This window comes from Diceros bicornis, chromosome 13, assembly GCF_020826845.1.
Source record: "Diceros bicornis minor isolate mBicDic1 chromosome 13, mDicBic1.mat.cur, whole genome shotgun sequence".
NCBI lineage: Eukaryota > Metazoa > Chordata > Mammalia > Perissodactyla > Rhinocerotidae > Diceros > Diceros bicornis.
In genome coordinates, this window is record NC_080752.1 from 37,784,944 (window position 1) to 37,802,655 (window position 17,712).

Below are 17,712 nucleotides of genomic sequence, written 5' to 3' on the forward strand. Positions count from 1 at the left end.
GCATCCTGGACTAGAAAAAGGACATTAGTGAAACCCAAATAAAGTCTGGGGTTTAGTTAATTGCAATGTACCAATGCTGGTTTCTTAGTTTTGACAAATGTCCTATGGTAATGTAAGATCTTAATAATAATAGGGGGAACTGGGTGAGAGGTATATGGAACTCTGTATTAAATTTGAAACTTTTATGTAAGTCTAAAATTATTTCAAAGCATTTATTTAAAGAAGTTCGGCACATGATTTTCTGTAGTGTATTTAGTATGTAAATCATTTCATGATTTGGTAATACAAAACAAAGTCTCTCTCTCTCTCTTTTTTTGGTAGTCCCAACACTAACAGATTATCATTTTTCCCACTGAGGGATACATATGATATTTGAAGCAAGTGAGCACATAGTGTATCTCTCCCTAAACTACTAGAGGATATGAAGACCAATAGCTCAACCTTATTGAACAGAAAAGGTGATCTTCTATAAGACTAATGAACTGGGACTAACGAGAGGTTCTGTCTCAAGGCATTTTTATTCCTTACTGAGCAATTTTACTGTTATGACAAGCAAGCAGCCTCAAGCTATTCAATTAATAGTCACTAAGTCCAAATGTGCCTCAATGAAGAGGACAAACAAAACCTCAGACTTGAAGAAGTCAAGCTACATCTTTTTTTTTGTTTGTGAGGAGGATTAGCCTTGAGCTAACATCTGATGCCAATCCTCCCCTTTTTTCTTGAGGAAGGCTGGCCCTGGGCTAACATCCGTGCCCATCTTCATCAACTTTATATGGGACGCCGCCACAGCATGGCTTAACAAGTAGTGCATCAGTGTGTGCCCAGGATCTGAACCTGCAAACTCCGGGCCGCCACAGCAGAGTGCACGCACTTAACCGCTGTGCCACCAGGCTGGCCCCTAGTCAAGCTACATCTTAACTTTTCTAGGGTAGACTGTAGTAGCCTCTAATTCATGCAGGAATTTCAATCCCAACTCAAAATGACCAGACCCTAGTTGCCAGTGCTAGGACGTTGGGCATCCCAGGTCATATACATCAAGGCCACAGGGTGACAAAAGGAAATTCTCATAATTGTTTGGAGCTAATTAATTGGCTAGCGATTGTAAAACAATTAATGAACTGTTCAGAATTAGATGATGGTTGTAAACATATTGCCAAGTTATATCAAAAGAAGTGACACTTCAAGAACGAAAAGTTAAATCAAAGACAGGGAAAAATCAGGATCTAACCCCTGCTGTCAGGTCCCTGATGTTGTAAACACCTGTGAGGTTTGATCATTTGCTAAATGTTGGGTTGGAGGTCAAAACAAAAAGCAATGCAACATACGATTGCATTTATATGAAATGTCCACAATAGGCAAATCCATAAAATCAAAAAGATTAGTAGGTCTCAGGGGCTGAGGAGAGTGCAGAATGAGAAGGGACTGCTAAAGGGTATGGGGTTTCTTTTTGGCATGACGAAAATATTCTGAAATTAGTGGTGATGGCTGCACAGCTGTGAATATACTAAAAAGCAATGAATTGTAGACTCTAAAATGGTGAATTTTATAGTAACGTGAATTATATCTCAGTAAGAAAAAAGAAATGCAAAATGTCTGTTTCTGAAAAATGGGGAACACAGGAGTGCATAAGTGACAATAGTATGGTCAAAATAGAAAAACTGGATTCCTACACATTTTTTAAAGAATAAAACTTGAGTAATGAAAACACAATTAGGTCCAATAGCCTAAGACTATTTTTTCTAGCTTGAAATCCTTTTGACTTGAACGGAGCCACTTGAAACAAAAGATATGTCAAAAACCCCAAAATGATCATTTGTTTCGAGAATGGTTCTAGAGCACTGTCTGATATAACTGTCTTTGGTTGCAAAAAATCTAGAATGCATTTTGAAATATAAGACAAAAACCAAATCAAAGATCTTCCAGGGTAATGATGGGCAGACACTCCTTAGTGGGATAGGATGCTGATGCAGCATGTGAACCTCTAATGTTTTTTCATGAAAAATATGAGCTCCAAGAGAGCAGAAACCTTATTACTGTTATATTTTCTGCACTGAGTACACAGTAATTGCTCAGTAAATATTTGTTGAATGAACTAAATTCATAATGCAGCTGTGAACTGGCTTGTTGGTCTATGCAAGAATCTAAAATCAGTTTATTTTGAAAATTGGCATTGTTCTTTTGCTAGAAAAGGAAGAACTCTCATTTAAGTTACTGAATAGCTATAAGGTAACCGGTTTGAATACAGATGTAAAGCACCTTAATTGATGAACTCGTTCCTCAAGTTCAAATGGGTGGAGGAGCTCTTGCAACAGCTTGAAGAAGTGCAGGCAGGTCAACGCTGGCCATCTCATCTACTACTTTTTTTTGTGTGTGTGTGAGGAAGATCAGCCCTGAGCTAACTAACGTCCATGCCAATCCTCCTCTTTTTGCTGAGGAATACTGGCTCTGAGCTAACATCCGTGCCCATCTTCCTCCACTTTATGTGGGACGCCACCACAGCATGGCCGGAGAAGCGGTGCGTCAGTGCATGCCTGGGATCCCAACCCGGGCCGCCAGCAGCGGAGCACGCACTTAACCGCTACACCACGGGGACGGCCCACATCATCTACTACTTTAAACCCAAAACAACCAAAGCCTGCTTTCCAGTAAGAAGACTGTGGAGAGGGTACGAATCATGACAATGTTTTGCAGTTCAGTTGATTATTAGTAGGGATCAATTATCCTGCTTTGCTCATCTTTTGCCATTAGGTAACCCTTCTAATCCTATCAAACATTCTGTGAATAAGGCAACAAGATACCCAAAAGCTACTTTGTAGTCTTTTTATCACACTTCATGTTATATGTGAGATTTCAAACATTATTTGTTATTGTACTAAACGTTTATATCTGAAGCTTTTTTCAATCCTTGAATTTTTTTCCAAAAATATCCTTTCCTTACACTTTACTCCTCTATATTATTTATATTATTCCTTACACTTGTACACGTCTAAAATACTGATGAACGGGCCATCTCTACTACCTGAAACTTCTTCCTGGCCAGACTCCTGCGAACAACAGCCACTGATTTCCAAGAGGCAGTCACCACTCTGCTTTCCCTAAACTCCCCACTCTTCACCCCCTGTGAGTGCTGCCAACATCTAAAAACCTACATCACGGGGCGGCCCAGTGGCGCAAGCGGTTAAGTGTGCTGGCTCCGCTGCGGCAGCCCGGAGTTTGCTGGTTCGGATCCTGGGCGCATACCGATGCACCGCTTGGCAAGCCATGCTGTGGCAGCATCCCATATAAAGTGGAAGAAGATAGGCATGGATGTTAGCCAATGGCCAGTCTTCCTCAGCAAAAAAAAAAAAAAAAAAAAAGAGGAGGATTGGCAGATGTTAGCACAGGGCTGATCTTCCTCACACAAAAAAATAAATGAATAAACAAATAAAAACCTACATCACTCAGGAGATTCCTAGAGCTGAATCCTCTGCACTTTGATTCTGGCAGCTGTTAAAAATCAGTGTTATCATAGAATCAGGTTGCTTCTTCCAACAGAGAGATCCCAGGCAGAGCCTGCAGCCAGACCCCAAAACAGCTTTTCAGGCCCCATCTTTTATGATAGATGTTGTCACATGCCTGTCAGAAGACTTTCAGGACTTGATTCTTTGAGAACAGCTTTCCACCACTGAGGAATGGGCTCTGTGGGTTCTTGTAGCAGGATCCTGTATTGTACTGAACTACACCCTGAAAAAAAACTTTTTACTGCTATGGAAAATTTTGTTCTTGTGCTTCACAAGTCTTGCCAAGTCTCTTAATGTGGACATTTCTTCAGAGATGGAAGCCAGAAGAACTCTTTGGTTATCCAGATACAAAATACAAAGACTGTTTATTTGGGAGCAGCCTGGCTTTCTTCATAAATACATTTTGTAGGGTGATGGCCTACAAACAATTGAAATGGAAAACCATCTGTAGAGACTGCAACTTCATAAAAGAAGAAAAAACAAAACAAAACAAAGTACAGCACTCCAACATCTATAGGAGACAGAGGCCCAAACCACAGTTGGTTTTATACTTACCAGAATGGCTTGAGTGAAGCTGAATTTGGGGAACAATGTGATTTTCACACAGTAATGGTTTGGTTTTAAACCCCACGCCCACTTTTTTCAAAGCATAATTTAGCTTTGTTTTTCTTTCATTCTTTAGAAGACATCTTTGGGTTTCTTAAGCACTGGAGGCAACTGATGATTTTAAAATCAGTGGTAGTGGTAGTCTCAAAGTGAATTAGTGTCCCTAGTCCTAATACATCCAGTGAAACACTTAGTTATTTAAAAAATTGCCTTTAGGTCTGCTCCCACCTTGAATGCATTTCTAGTTGCTGTTGGAAAGAAGGTTCCTCTGGACTTCCAGAGGGCCTCTCCCACCCAAGCACAAGTGCCCTCCTTCCCCACAGAGTAGCTTGCCTTTTCCAACTGTAGACACACACACACACACACACTCACTCACTCTCTCTCTCTCTCTCCAGGAGTGATTTGGATTAGACAACAAATAGCCAGACAGCACCTCCCAGAGATGGGCACACATGCAGCAGCTGTCAAAAGGAGAAGTCACTTTACTTTCTTTTAAACTTGCAATGTTCGTCTTTATTTTGTTCTTTATATTTTGAAAGTGAAAAGAAATAGTATTGAGTCAATTTCTTTTTGTTTTTTTAAATATTTGTTCTATGTATTTACAAGCCTTAAAGTTGCTCTAAAGATTTCAAAAGTATTAAGAGTACTTTTCCCAGGGTAGCACTTTTTTTTTTTTAAACAATTCTTGGAGTTCTCTGGTCCACAGCATTTCCTTCTGTCCCAAGGTTATGTATGTTTTGATTACTATTTTGATTTTTTTATTTTCTGAAGCAAGCTGAGAGGCAGGCAGAAAGATCTGATGCCAAAAAAAAAAAAAAAATCTTTCTTACCTTGTTCGCCCCTAACCTTCTTAAATCTGGACTAACTACTATGCTTTAAAACAAACGTGAGGTGCATCTGAAGGGGAGGGAAATTTATTTCTCTGCTTTTCTATTATACAAGTTGTTTACAGAAACTGCAAATTAAAAAATTACACTGGCATTTGCAGTCCTTAAAATAAATTAAAAGTTCTCAACTTTTTTTTTCTAAACAGATGTGTTTTTTAAAGTATGAGTCCTTGTTCAAAAAGAAAAGATTAAAACAGAAAATATTTTCTATAAATAATACATGTATTTTGGTTTTAGTGCTCCCGCCCTCAGGTTTGAAGTTTACTTTTTTCCAGTACCTTTTTCCTCCATGATCACCTTTTTTCTCTTTCCCCTCTCCCACTCGTGCACACGTGGGGGTTTCTGCGAGAATTGGCCTTGCTGCACTGTGATTGGCGAAGACGTGAAACTTTTTAAAAAAATACTTAAATTGTTTCTTTTGTTTCATTTTGTGTATTTGAAGTTTTAGTTATCCTCAGACTCCTCTTCCGCTTCCCGCAGCCACGTGAAGAATGCTGTGACAGATTTAAGGGCCACACCCTTCCCATTCTGCTCTGCGGGGTCCTTGCTGCTTTCCCATTTGTAGAAGGCATCCTCGGAGATCACCTCCTCGTCATACAGGCAATCAAAAAACATCCGTAGCAAATCTGCAAGGGGGTGAAAATTAGCCATCAGTTTGTGGAGCACAACTGTTGTGTGGGAAAGATTGTATTTCCAAACAATGAATGAATGCACATTAATTCCCCTAGAGAATAGCATCCATGACAATTCATTATACTCCTTCTTGATATATTATACTCCTTGCTCTTGTCTAGGGAATAGGAAAAGAACAACTTGTCTAAAGATAGGAAAAGATTTAAGCAGTCGAAATTACTTTTTATTCCCATTATTTTGTTCAATTTAAACCACCTTCTGATATTGCTGAGCTGTTTGATATTATGTAGTTCTCAACCTAAACACTTAAATTTTTTTTTTTTTGTGAGGAAGATCAGCCCTGAGCTAACATCCATGCCAATCCTCCTCGTTTTGCGGAGGAAGACCGGCCCTGAGCTAACATCTATTGCCAATCTTCCTCCTTTTTTTTTTCCCTTTTTCTCCCCAAAGCCCCAGTAGATAGTTGTATGTCATAGTTGCACATCCTTTTAGTTGCACATCCTTCTAGTCCCATACCTATGTGGGACGCTGCCTCAGCATGGCCCAACAAGCGGTGTGTCGGTGTGCGCCCGGGATCTGAACCCAGGCCGCCAGTAGCGGAGCACGCGCAATTAACCGCTAAGCTACGGGTCCGGCCCCTAAACACTTAAAAGTTAAAAAATAATTTTTTACATTCTTCTTTATACATTTCTCCATTGTTTGAAGTTTTACAATAAAAATATATTATTTTTAAAAATTTTGGGAAGAAAAGACAGGATGTCCTTTCCTTCCTTCTAATGTTCTGTTTTGTCAAAATGAAAAGAGTAATAATTTATATGGATGACACGAGTAAAAACTATCTCATCTGGATTTTATCAGTGAAGCCACAGTCATTGTTTATTGTTTTCAATGCCCAGATAATCTGGGTAATTTTAATTCTCTATTTTGCTCTCACAATGGAAGCTTACCTTATTATTATTGCTCACAAAACAGAGAAAGTTCATAGAGATATTAAGCCCCAATAGAGGGTTTTATATATTCTTTTTTTTTAAATTCCTTCATTATGGGCTCTTAAAATTCATTTAAAGTCAGCTCGCTGATAATTCATATTAATGGAGGGAAGTAGTGGAATAAACAATAATTGCTAATAAATGTTAGGTTTAGAATGAATCATATTAAAATTTTTCTTTAGATTTATCTTCATAATTTTATTAGTCAAGCTAATATCGAAACCACTTTTCATTCTCTAAACCCTGGTTGGTCTATGGGGAAAAACAGAAGCAAGTCACCAGAATTCTGTCGGTAGTAAATCTAGAATTAAACTTCTCTCTAGCGATTATTGAAGCTGATAATTATGGGAGATACTTTAATTTGACTGGCTGAGCACACAGCATCAATTTCATCTTACTACTTAACCATTTCTTGAAAAGTTAGTGTCCTTATCCTAGAATAGAAAAAGGAAGCCATGATGCTAAACGACCTTTCAAAGGTCTTGAGAGAGAGAAAACAAAGTCAGATTAATTCCCTGATTCAGACTTAGATATCTCTTCAGTTATACTCTGAGGATTATTTCTTTCAATCTTTTCCTTTATCTCCCAGAGGGATTCATCAACACTAGGAAAGAAGGAAAACTCTGCAAAAGCCACAACCTAAGCAAGTGTTAAAGAACTACTTCAGTGCTATCTCTAAAACAGCCATGTACTATCCATTTTCACTGAATTTTCAAGACTTAATACAATTCAGTCAATTTACTAATATCATTAAGACTTGGGTGTTCAGGTTACCTTATGTATCTGGTTAGTCAAGAATTAATCTTCACCCTTAACTGAAAACTAGTCTAAAACACCTTAATATCTTTTTTGAGTGTCTGAGGATTCTGAAGAGTATTATCTTCTTTCATTATTAAGACCAGTGTCAAAGAAGATGAAAGACTGTACTGTACATATGCTAACACTGAGATGCCCTAGACCTGCACTGTCTAACAGAGTAGCCACTAACCACAAATTAAATTTTAATTTAAATAAAATTTAAAATTCAATTCCTTAATCACAATAGCCACATTCAAGTGTTCAACTGATACATGTGGCTCATGGTTACCATATTACACAGCACAGATATATTTCCATCATTGCAGAGAGCTTCTTTAGACAGACTTGTCCCTAAAATGAGGATTAAATCTCTAATATAAACTAGTTTTCTTGTTCTCTCTCATAAAAGTCAAATACATAAAAAACTCAGATTTATTAAAGTTGTTGGTTATTTGAATCTTTGTTACTAATGATTCTTCTATTATCCATTATTCTATTATTATGTTCAAACCCATCAAAACACCTCTGAAGTCTTGGCCTAGATAAATTTCACCCACTGGTTAGGTTAATTATAACAAGACGTAAACTTACTGGCAGGTTGATCAAGTTTTACTATTGATGCTTGTAGTGCATAAAGTGCTTGCAGTTCCTTCTCTGTATCTGAGTCTAGGTACTTGAGTAAGATCGGCACTCTCTGCTTGATAACAGCAGTATCCACTCGAAAGGTAGAACAGTCGGCTAGAGGTGATAGAAGAACTAAGCATTACATTTAAGGTGTTAACACAGGGAGCTATTTTTAATTTTCTAAGTCAATAAGACACACATGACTGCAAGAAAAGAGGAAGCAAGGGGGTTCAAGGCAAAGATTTTGAAATCCAAAATGCTTTGAAATTTTTTTGTGTGTGAGAAAGATCAGCCCTGAGCTAACATCCATGCCAATCCTCCTCTTCTTGCTGAGGAAAACCAGCCCGCAGCTAACATCTGTGCCCATCTTCCTCCACTTTTATATGGGACGCCGCCACAGCATGGCCTGACAAGTGGTGCGTTGGCGCGCGCCCAGGATCTGAACCCGGGCCACCAGCAGTGGAGCACACGCACTTAACTGCTATGCCACGCGGCCGGCCCTGCTCTGAAATTCTTAATGGGACATTCTCTCTGAAATAATAAACAAGCATGGAGGGGGGATGTATTTTGAGAGCTGCGTTCCCTCAAAAGTAGTGCACCTAATTCTTTATCTTTAATCATGATGAAACAGGGATAGTGGTTTTCTGACATTCCAAACTACGAAAACAACATTAGAAAGAAAATTAAAGTGATAGTTCATGCAAATCTTTTCAGAAGGGTTAAAGAATTAGAACCATTTTATTATTACTAGTAGGATGAGAGAATTATTTTATCATTACTAGGATGATGACTAACTGTGACAATGGCAAACAACACACCTAGTCCAGGCCTTTCGGGGGAAAGGCACAAAAAAAAAAGGGCTGAGGAAACCATCTTCAGGGCCAAGAAGTATAGGTTTTATTTCCTCTTTAAGTTAGCACTGGAACATAATCTTGTTTTTTCTTTTTTTTTTTTAAATTACTTTATTGAGGTCATATTGGCTTATAACATTGTGTAAATTTCAGGTGTACCTTACTATATATCAGTTTCTGTATACAGCATTGTTTTGAAGAGCAGCTTTTATACCTTCCAACTCCAATTTTAAAACATCAAAGTCTTATGGTTCCACAGACACTGGAAATGATTTAAAATTTTTTTATGAGGCCAGCCCTGGCTTACATACAAAAAGAGGTAGACTGGCAACAGATGTTAGCTCAGGGGGAATCTTCCTCAGGAAAAAAACCAAAAAACAAAACCCTAAGTGTAAAAATTTTTTGATGAAGACTTTTTTTTTTATATAATTTTATTTATTTACTTTTTCCCCCAAAGCCCCAGTAGATAGTTGTACTGTCATAGCTGCACATCCTTCCAGTTGCTGCACGTGGGACTCGGCCTCCTCATGGCCAGAGAAGCAGTGCGTCGGTGCGCGCCTGGGATCCGAACCCAGGCCGCCAGCAGCGGAGCGCGTAGCACTTAACCGCTAAGCCACGGGGCCGGCCCAGATGAAGACTTTCTACTTAGCTTGTCATTTGCATCATTAAAGAATTAACATTGAAAAAACATTCATCTGACAGAAAATCTTAAATTACAACTCTGAAACTATGTTCTAAAATGATAAAGACAGGCATGAAATTCTGAACAACTTTTGAGCTGATGGATTTTTTTCTCCTTTTCAGTGACAGAAATGTGGATTTCTATCTGAGGCTAAGTGGATGATCTTATTAAATATTGTTAAATACTCTATGCAGCTTGGAATATCTAGGGTTTCTACCGATCCTAATCCTATCCATCTATGTAATTCATAAACATTCAATAAAATTGTCTTATCATATAAAGTCAACATAAAGCAGGAGAAACAACTGGTATTTTCTTTCCTCATATACGTATTTACATAAAATGGCTTTTCTGTTGAGACTGACCCTTCACTGATACCAGGTTAAGACTATTCAACCCATTCATTATAACTTTTGAATGGATGAAGGAGGCTTTGAACGTAGGAGGTGAAAAATAAAGGAAAAGTCACATGCAACAGAGTATAAAACAACCCAAGGAGCATGCACCAACTTTCTGCTGAATTGAAGGACAAGATATGCAGTAGGTGCTCAGATCTGGGCTCTCTGCAGGCAGAGTAGCTATTTGTCTCCCTGCTTGAGACAGCCAGGCATTGTAGACAGAAATGGCACTCATCTGCACAGAAACTGAGCTATAGAGGGCAAGTTTTGAAAACAATATAAACTCAGACCCTATCATCAGTAGTTGACATACTGGGGATTTCAGATGTTAAGAGCTGCCTTCAGAAATGTTACTTACCTACAATAGCTGCTTTACAAACGGCTGTCATTAAAGCTCTAAGGAATGTAGGTGAACTCATCTGGCTTTCATCTAGATTAGCCTGAAATCAAAAGCAAATGGAACACTTAAAGGTACCTTTGCATACCAGAGACATCGTTTCCCCTAAATGAGGCCTCATTTAGTGCCCTGGCACTAAGGGCAGATGGGATCACATTCAACCTTCATGCAAAAATTAATCTTCTGATTCGTTGGAAAATACCTGGGGTGCAGCCAGTTCCGTCTGAAAATGTTCTAAGTAGCAGTATTTAGTTTGCAGGGAGCTTACCGCTGCCTATCCTTTGCTCATTCAATTATACAGTGCTGTGTACTATGTACATTTGGAAGTGCAACCATTTAAAAACATTTTTTTCTCAATAAATAACTCATTTTAAAATAATCTATCCAAATCTATTAATTTGAAAGAACTATGCCACAACCACGGTGTATTTTAAAGACTACTTTTCTCAGTAGCGTGCAACTACTTTTAGATGTGCAAACACCGCTTTTTCATCTTAGTTTCAATGTGAATTAGAGATTAATCTCAAGCATTGCCTCAACCAAACCCTTCAGGTAGTGGTGAGAAAATTGTTACTTTCTTCTAAGGATGGCCAAAAAAAATTTTTAGAGAAATGTTAAGTAGAGTAAATGGGCCCCACATTTATCTTTTAGTTTATTTCTCTTAAGATCTTATCTTCTTGCTACAAAACACTGTGCTAAACCAGATGAGTAGCAAAAGAAAAAGACAAACAAAAGGAGACATTTTCTAGGCAGGTATTTCAAATACTTTTCAAAGTTTATGTTCCTTATGCCTGAACAGAATTAATGCTTGTCTCAGCTTCTTTTAATAGCATAGCAAGGTATTTTCCACTGAAAGGGTCAGCCTTAAAATGACTGGCCAGGAAAAAATTAAAGATGTCATTATAAACTTCTCTATCAGAAAGCTAAGACTTTCAAAAATATAGAGAGATCAGTTTAATGTTTATGAATTTTAGAACTGACATAGATTAACTAGCAGCTCTCTTTGTTGAATATCTAACCTCAAACATCACTTGGGGGGAATGGCAGTTTCTTGAGAGCAGAGTTAAGAGTGGTTAACAAGTCAGATGGCCAGCTCTGCAGGATACCAGCAGAGCTGAAAGTGAAGAACTGTGTTACAGTAAGAGGTTTCATTACCAATCTTTTCCCACAAAACAGAAACAAGTGGTGCCATTGCTGACAGCTAAGGATGAAGTGGGGCAAGAGCCACACACAAAAGATTTCATGACGATTTATGTGTTACAGCCAGCTGCTGGTTTATACCTCTTTAAAAAATACTTTACTTAGGCTGAAGTCAGGTTGGTCTAGCCCCAGAAATTACTTCTGCAAAGTCTGAACAATTATTTTTGAGGAATAAAGGAGAGAATAAAAACATATCATTACTTTTTGGCTCAATAATACTTTATAAACAGGTTGAAACACTGACTATCATTTGAAATCCCCAAAGCATTAGATTTCAAGCAGAGTCTGAGAAAAATAAACAAATTAGCTAAATGTAATTAGACAATAAATACCACTTTCAAAGCATTTGACTATTTCGTCTGTTTTAAAGATACAAACTGCATATTTCTTCTAACAAATAAAGCCAAATACTGTAATTCTAATATTCAAGAGTAGAAAAGACCTAAAGAAAAGTGTCAAGAACACTAAAGTATAGATTAAGCAAAGATGTTAACAAAAATGGGCAAGAACAAAATAGAAGAGGGGTCTGCTAATTGAGATAGATAAGCAAAATCAGATTTACATAATACTGGTATCAGACACAGAGCAACAAATGTCTATATGTATTGTGAGCTCAGCTACTATTTATGATTTTGTCTTCTTTCTCCTTTTTCAAAAGTCATCTTTATTAGGTATAACTTACATTCAGTAAAATTTACCCTTTGTCTTCTCTTTAAGGAGAATAACTGTTGGTCTGGAGTAGGCAGAATTAAGTATCAATATGTATATACATAAAAAAACGAAGCCCAACATGGAAGAAGAGGTAAAAACACCACCATTTTGCAATACATGAGAAAATAAAAGACCAAATTGCTGAAATGATGGTGCTCTATGAAAAATCATGAAGAGAATGATGCTAAATATGCAAACCTTGACCCAACTTCTAAAACAGAAAAGAAAGTATATGATGTCAATCATATACCAGAAAGCCTGATGTTGATTCTATACTAAATTCTATAGCAACATATCACATGAATGGTTTAAAAGTCTTAGAGAGAAAAGAGATGGTTATACTAAGAGGAATAAATAAGTACATGAAAAACAAGTCATAACCTCCTTTCCTTTTCTGATTTTAGTATATGGTAGCTCAGATGGAGACAGGCATACCTTCTCTGGACTTGAGCAAGGCATTTGACAAATTATCTAATGACAAATATCCCCTTGTGGGCAAGATGAAAAGATGAACTAGACAGTAGAATGATGTGAAATAATAAACAGGTTAACAGCTGGAAGTGTTCATGGGGATGGGGTGCAGTCTGGTCCCTGAAAGTATACTCCTTTGTCCTTGGGCCTACCCCATTCACACATTTTACCCATCACTTGGATGAGGACAAAGTTGGCATATTAATGAAATGCAAGGAGAATACAAAGTGAAAAAGATGGCAAGCAAATTTTATGACCAAGTCAGAATCTAAAATGTCCTGACAAATGAAAAAAGGTGTTTAATTTAAGAAGATGAACATAAACAGAAATAAATTTTAAAAACTCTACTTCGGTTCCAAAACCAAATGCTTAAGTTCAGGATGGGAGAGACGGCTAAAGTGTAGAACATAAAAGAATGAGTATTACACGACTGAAAAATCAATTTGAGTTCAGTGTGATGAGCCTGCCAGAAGCAGAGTCCAAAGCAAAAACTGCTAATAACACTGCCTAACTCTACCCTGTTGGACAAGATCTGGTGATCACGTTCAGTTTGCACATGTCACTTTGAGAGGGATGTTGAAAATCCAGGTATGTTTGGATAAGAGTAACCAGACAAGGGTCTGGATATCAAGATTTCAAGAAAGAACGAAAGAACCTAGACAGGTAGACAGGGATATAATGACAGATTATTACAATTAATTAAAAGATTCCAAACTAGGTGAGACGATAGACTTATTATCCTGTATAGACCTGAGGTAATAGGTAAAATAGGAAAAAAATAGGTAAAAAACCAAATTATCGGAAGCTTCATTATTTCTCAACGCCTGGAAGTGGTTAAAGAAACAACAATCCATTAGAAGGACTACAAAAGAGGATTTATACAAGAAGGAGAGGACTAGATTAGCCCTGCATGGCTTTCTTTCAACTTGGATTATTATATGATCCCATGGAAAATGTGCACAAATAAAACACACCTACATAAACAAGAATTACTATTTAAAGGAATACAGTAAAAGATTAAAAACAGACGTGATCAACAGCCTCCACAACACAAATAAGGTATAAAATCTTCAGAAGGGCGTGTTATTATGAAAATGTAAGCCAAAGTATTTCATAGTAATTACATAGTGTTTATTAATTTTATCTAGGATAGTATTTTAAAATGTGAGAACATTTAGAAAGAACTGTAAATTTTTGAATGGTAAAACACAGGGTATATCCTAAACTAAACAGAAACCCAGAAAAATGGCTTATGTTCTGAATATTTTTACTTGACTTTATAAAAGACTATGAATATTATAAAAATAGAAAAACAGCCTTAGTGTTTCAGACATACATACATGTAAGAAAAAAAACTAACTTCATGAAAGTTAAAAACTCCCATGAAGTGAAAGGGTAAATATGTGAATTAAGGGGATCCACCAAGAATCTTTCTTGCAGAACTTTCAGGGAAGGTGACATAGTCTTTATACCTCTACCCAGTCAAAGATCTGTTCATCATTCGCTTTGTCCTCAATAATGAGTTTCTCAAGTCGTTTATATAGCTCTTCAGCAGAGAGTTCTTTCCTTGAAAGTGCTTCGGAGGAACAGGAACTATCAGACTCTATAAAGTCCAATTTCTGAAACATAAATGTTAAACGTATTAACATAATTCAATATTATTAACACTTGGAGAGGAAAACAAAGTCATGGGCTATCTCTTCTATTTTACATGGGATCAAAATCATCAGCAGAAGCCATTTTATATTTATAGTTCTGAAAGATTCTCACTCCATTATCTTTCTGAATATTTCTCCAACTTTTTATACTGTGTATCTCTGATTCTCCTTAAAAACAAGCAAACAAACTCCCTAGAATTATATCTGGTTATGCTTACCTCCAAATCATTCTGAGCTTCGGTCTTGCTCTTAGCTGGGACATAGCTCTAAGGCAGGGCAGGAGTACCAGCAAGGATACAATTTAACTCCCTTTCTGCAGCCTATGGTTTAATAAAAGTGTGGCCACAGAGCAGCTGTCAAAACTCTAGCTTTAGTTTTGTTAAGTCCTTCAAACACCTCCTGACCATTCTGAATCCAAGTGTGAGAAATGATGCCATAAGTGTTTAACTCTTAGATGGATAGTTAAAAAAATCAATTATAAAAATTATTGGTAATTTTCAAGGGTATAAGGCAGTAAGGTATGTAGATGGTTTCACTATGCAAAAACCATAAAAATTAAAATATTAAAGATTTTTAACATAAGTTTTCCTCTAATAACTTTGAAGATTCTGATATATTCCCATATCCTCCCCGGATCCACAAAGAAAACAATTACTTTGAATTTTGTGAAAACAAATTTTCGTCCAATCATTTTAACTGTCTTTACCACTTATGTAGCATTTCTAAATAATATTTTCCTATATAAAGTTTTAGAAACATGATTCAATATCGCAGTTTTTCTGACCCAATCTCCATAACTTAAATAGTCTATCCTCCATACTTCAATATACACACAAAAGCACAAGATGATGGTCATATGTTCTTTTTTTTTTTTTTGTGAGGAGATCAGCCCTGAGCTAACATCCGCCAATCCTCCTCGTTTTTAGCTGAGGAAGACGGCCCTGGGCTAACATCGGTGCCCATCTTCCTCCACTTTATATGGGACGCCGCCACAGCATGGCTTACCAAGCAGTGCGTCGGTGCACGCCCGGGATCCGAACCCGCGAACCCCGGGCCGCCGCAGCGGAGCGCGCGCACTTAACCGCTTGCGCCACCGGGCCGGCCCCGGTCATATGTTCTTTTAAGAACAGGCAATTAATTTTTCATAACCTTGAAACATTTTCCAAATTTATTCTTTATTTTTTTTGTGAGAAATCAGCCATGAGCTAACATCCAATGCCAATCCTCCTCTTTTTTTGCTGAGGAAGACAGGCCCTGAGCTAACATCCGTGCCCATCTTCCTCTACTTTATACGGGACGCCACCACAGCACGGCTTGACAAGCGGTATGTCGGTGCGCACCTGGGATCCGAACCTGCAAACCCCGGGCAGCCAAAGTGAAGCTCGCGTACTTAAACGCTTGCGCCACCGGGCCAGCCCCTCCAAATTTATTTTAACACTCTTAGGTGTTAGAACATCTACACAGAATACCTGTTTAACCTACCCTAAACCTACAGAAATAATTTAAAGTCTGAGAGCAATTAACGAAAACAACAAAATCAAACATGACGTACATTGCTCATTAATAAAATATCACATTAAAAAAAATGAAAATGATAGCCTTGGGTCGGCCCTGTGGCTTAGCGGTTAAGTGCGTGCGCTCCACTGCTGGCGGCCAGGGTTCGGATCCCGGGCGCGCACTGATGCACTGCTTCTCCGGCCACGCTGAGGCTGCGTCCCATGTACAGCAACTAGAAGGATGTGCAGCTATGACATACTACTATCTACTGGGGCTTTGGGGAAAAAAATAAATAAATAAAATTAAAAAAAAAAAAAAGAAAATGATAGCCTCTACACTGCCAAAGGGAGTCAGTGGTGAACTGTAAAGTTTACAGAGGCACATTTATTTCTCAGAACCCCTGTGTTTCCGTGTAAGCTATCCAATCTTCCTGTAACCTAGAAGGCTGGGATTCAAATTTATGGATCAGTTCATCACTGCCTCCTTTAGACGGTACTAGGGTTCCCAGAAAAAGACGATTAAAACAACTTTTAGAAGAAAAGCAGAAAGTTAGGATACAAAAGGCCAAGTTTTCTGAAACTTCATTTTTCTAATTGCCTTTTAAACATTTTTATTAATAACAACATCTATAATTGATTATCTCTCTGTGCTCAGCGTTTCTTAAACATTATCTCATTGAATCTCCACAAAAATTCTACAAGGTAGGTATTATTAGCATTTCATAGTTGAGGAATCTGAGGCTTAGAGAAATAAAGTAATTTGCTTCAAGTCACATTAAGTGGGAGAAAACTGGAATCTGAATCCAGGTTTATTTGACTTCAAAGCAGGGTGCCATAATGTTTTCATTTCTCTTGGATATATACCCAGAAATGGAACTGCTGGGTCATGGGAATTCTATGAGAAACCATCTTTTTGTTATTTTCATTAATTACATCTTTATACATTGTGTGCCCATTAACATATATTTATAATTATTTTACGGATTTGCCTTTTAAATCATATAGGAAACAAAAAGAGGAGCTACAAACCAAAAACACAACAATAAGTTACCTTTACCAGTGATCTTTATTTTTTCATATGGCTTTGAGTTACTGTCTAGTGCCCTTTTGTTTCAGCCTGAAGAACTCACTTGAGCATTTCTGGTAACAAACTCATTTCGTTTTTAAATCTGGGAATGTCTTAATTTCTACTTCATTTTTGAAGGAAGTTTTGCAAGATAAAGAATTCTTGGTTGACACTTCAAATTTCAGCATTTTAAATATATCATCCCATGGTTTCCGATGAGAAATTGGCTGTTCATCTCACTGAGGATTCCTTGTATGTGACGAGTCACTTCTTTCTTGCTGCTTTCAAGATTTTTTCTTTGTTTCTGTTTTTCAGCAGTTTCATTATATCTTGGTGTGGATCTCTTTGAGTTTATCCTGCCTGGAGTTTGTTGAAAATTTGGGAAGTTTTCAGCCATTATTTCTTCAAATACCTTTTTTTTTTGCCCCTTTCTCTCTCCATTTTCCTTCTGGGACTCCATAATGTGTATGTTGGTACACTTGATGACGTCCCCTAGGTCTACAGGCTCTGTTCATTTTTCTTTTTTTTTTTTTTGTGAGGAAGATCAGCTCTGAGCTAACATCCATGCTAATCTTCCTCTTTTTTTTTTTTTTTTGCTGAGGAAGACCGGCTCTGAGCTAACATCTATTGCCAATCCTCCTCCTTTTTTTTCCCCCAAAGCCCCAGTAGATGTATGTCAAGCTGCACATCCTTCTAGTTGCTGTACGTGGGATGTGGCCTCATGGCCGGAGAAGTGGTACGTCGG

At 37.7% G+C, this 17,712-nt stretch overlaps 1 protein-coding gene across 12 annotated transcripts in view; it reads right to left on the minus strand.

Moving 5' to 3' along the window:
- Positions 1-4,574: 4,574 nt before the first annotated feature.
- EIF4G3 (eukaryotic translation initiation factor 4 gamma 3) overlaps positions 4,575-17,712 on the minus strand; it is a 328,826-nt gene continuing 315,688 nt past the window's right edge. For all 12 annotated transcript variants that reach the window (XM_058553132.1, XM_058553124.1, XM_058553130.1 and 9 more), the window contains 4 exons: positions 14,220-14,366; positions 10,327-10,408; positions 8,005-8,151; positions 4,575-5,619 (listed from right to left, as the gene is read on the minus strand). In XM_058553132.1, the coding sequence (XP_058409115.1) occupies positions 5,438-5,619; positions 8,005-8,151; positions 10,327-10,408; positions 14,220-14,366 (558 nt within the window). In that variant the 3' untranslated portion in view covers positions 4,575-5,437. The remainder of the gene's footprint in view (positions 5,620-8,004; positions 8,152-10,326; positions 10,409-14,219; positions 14,367-17,712) is intronic.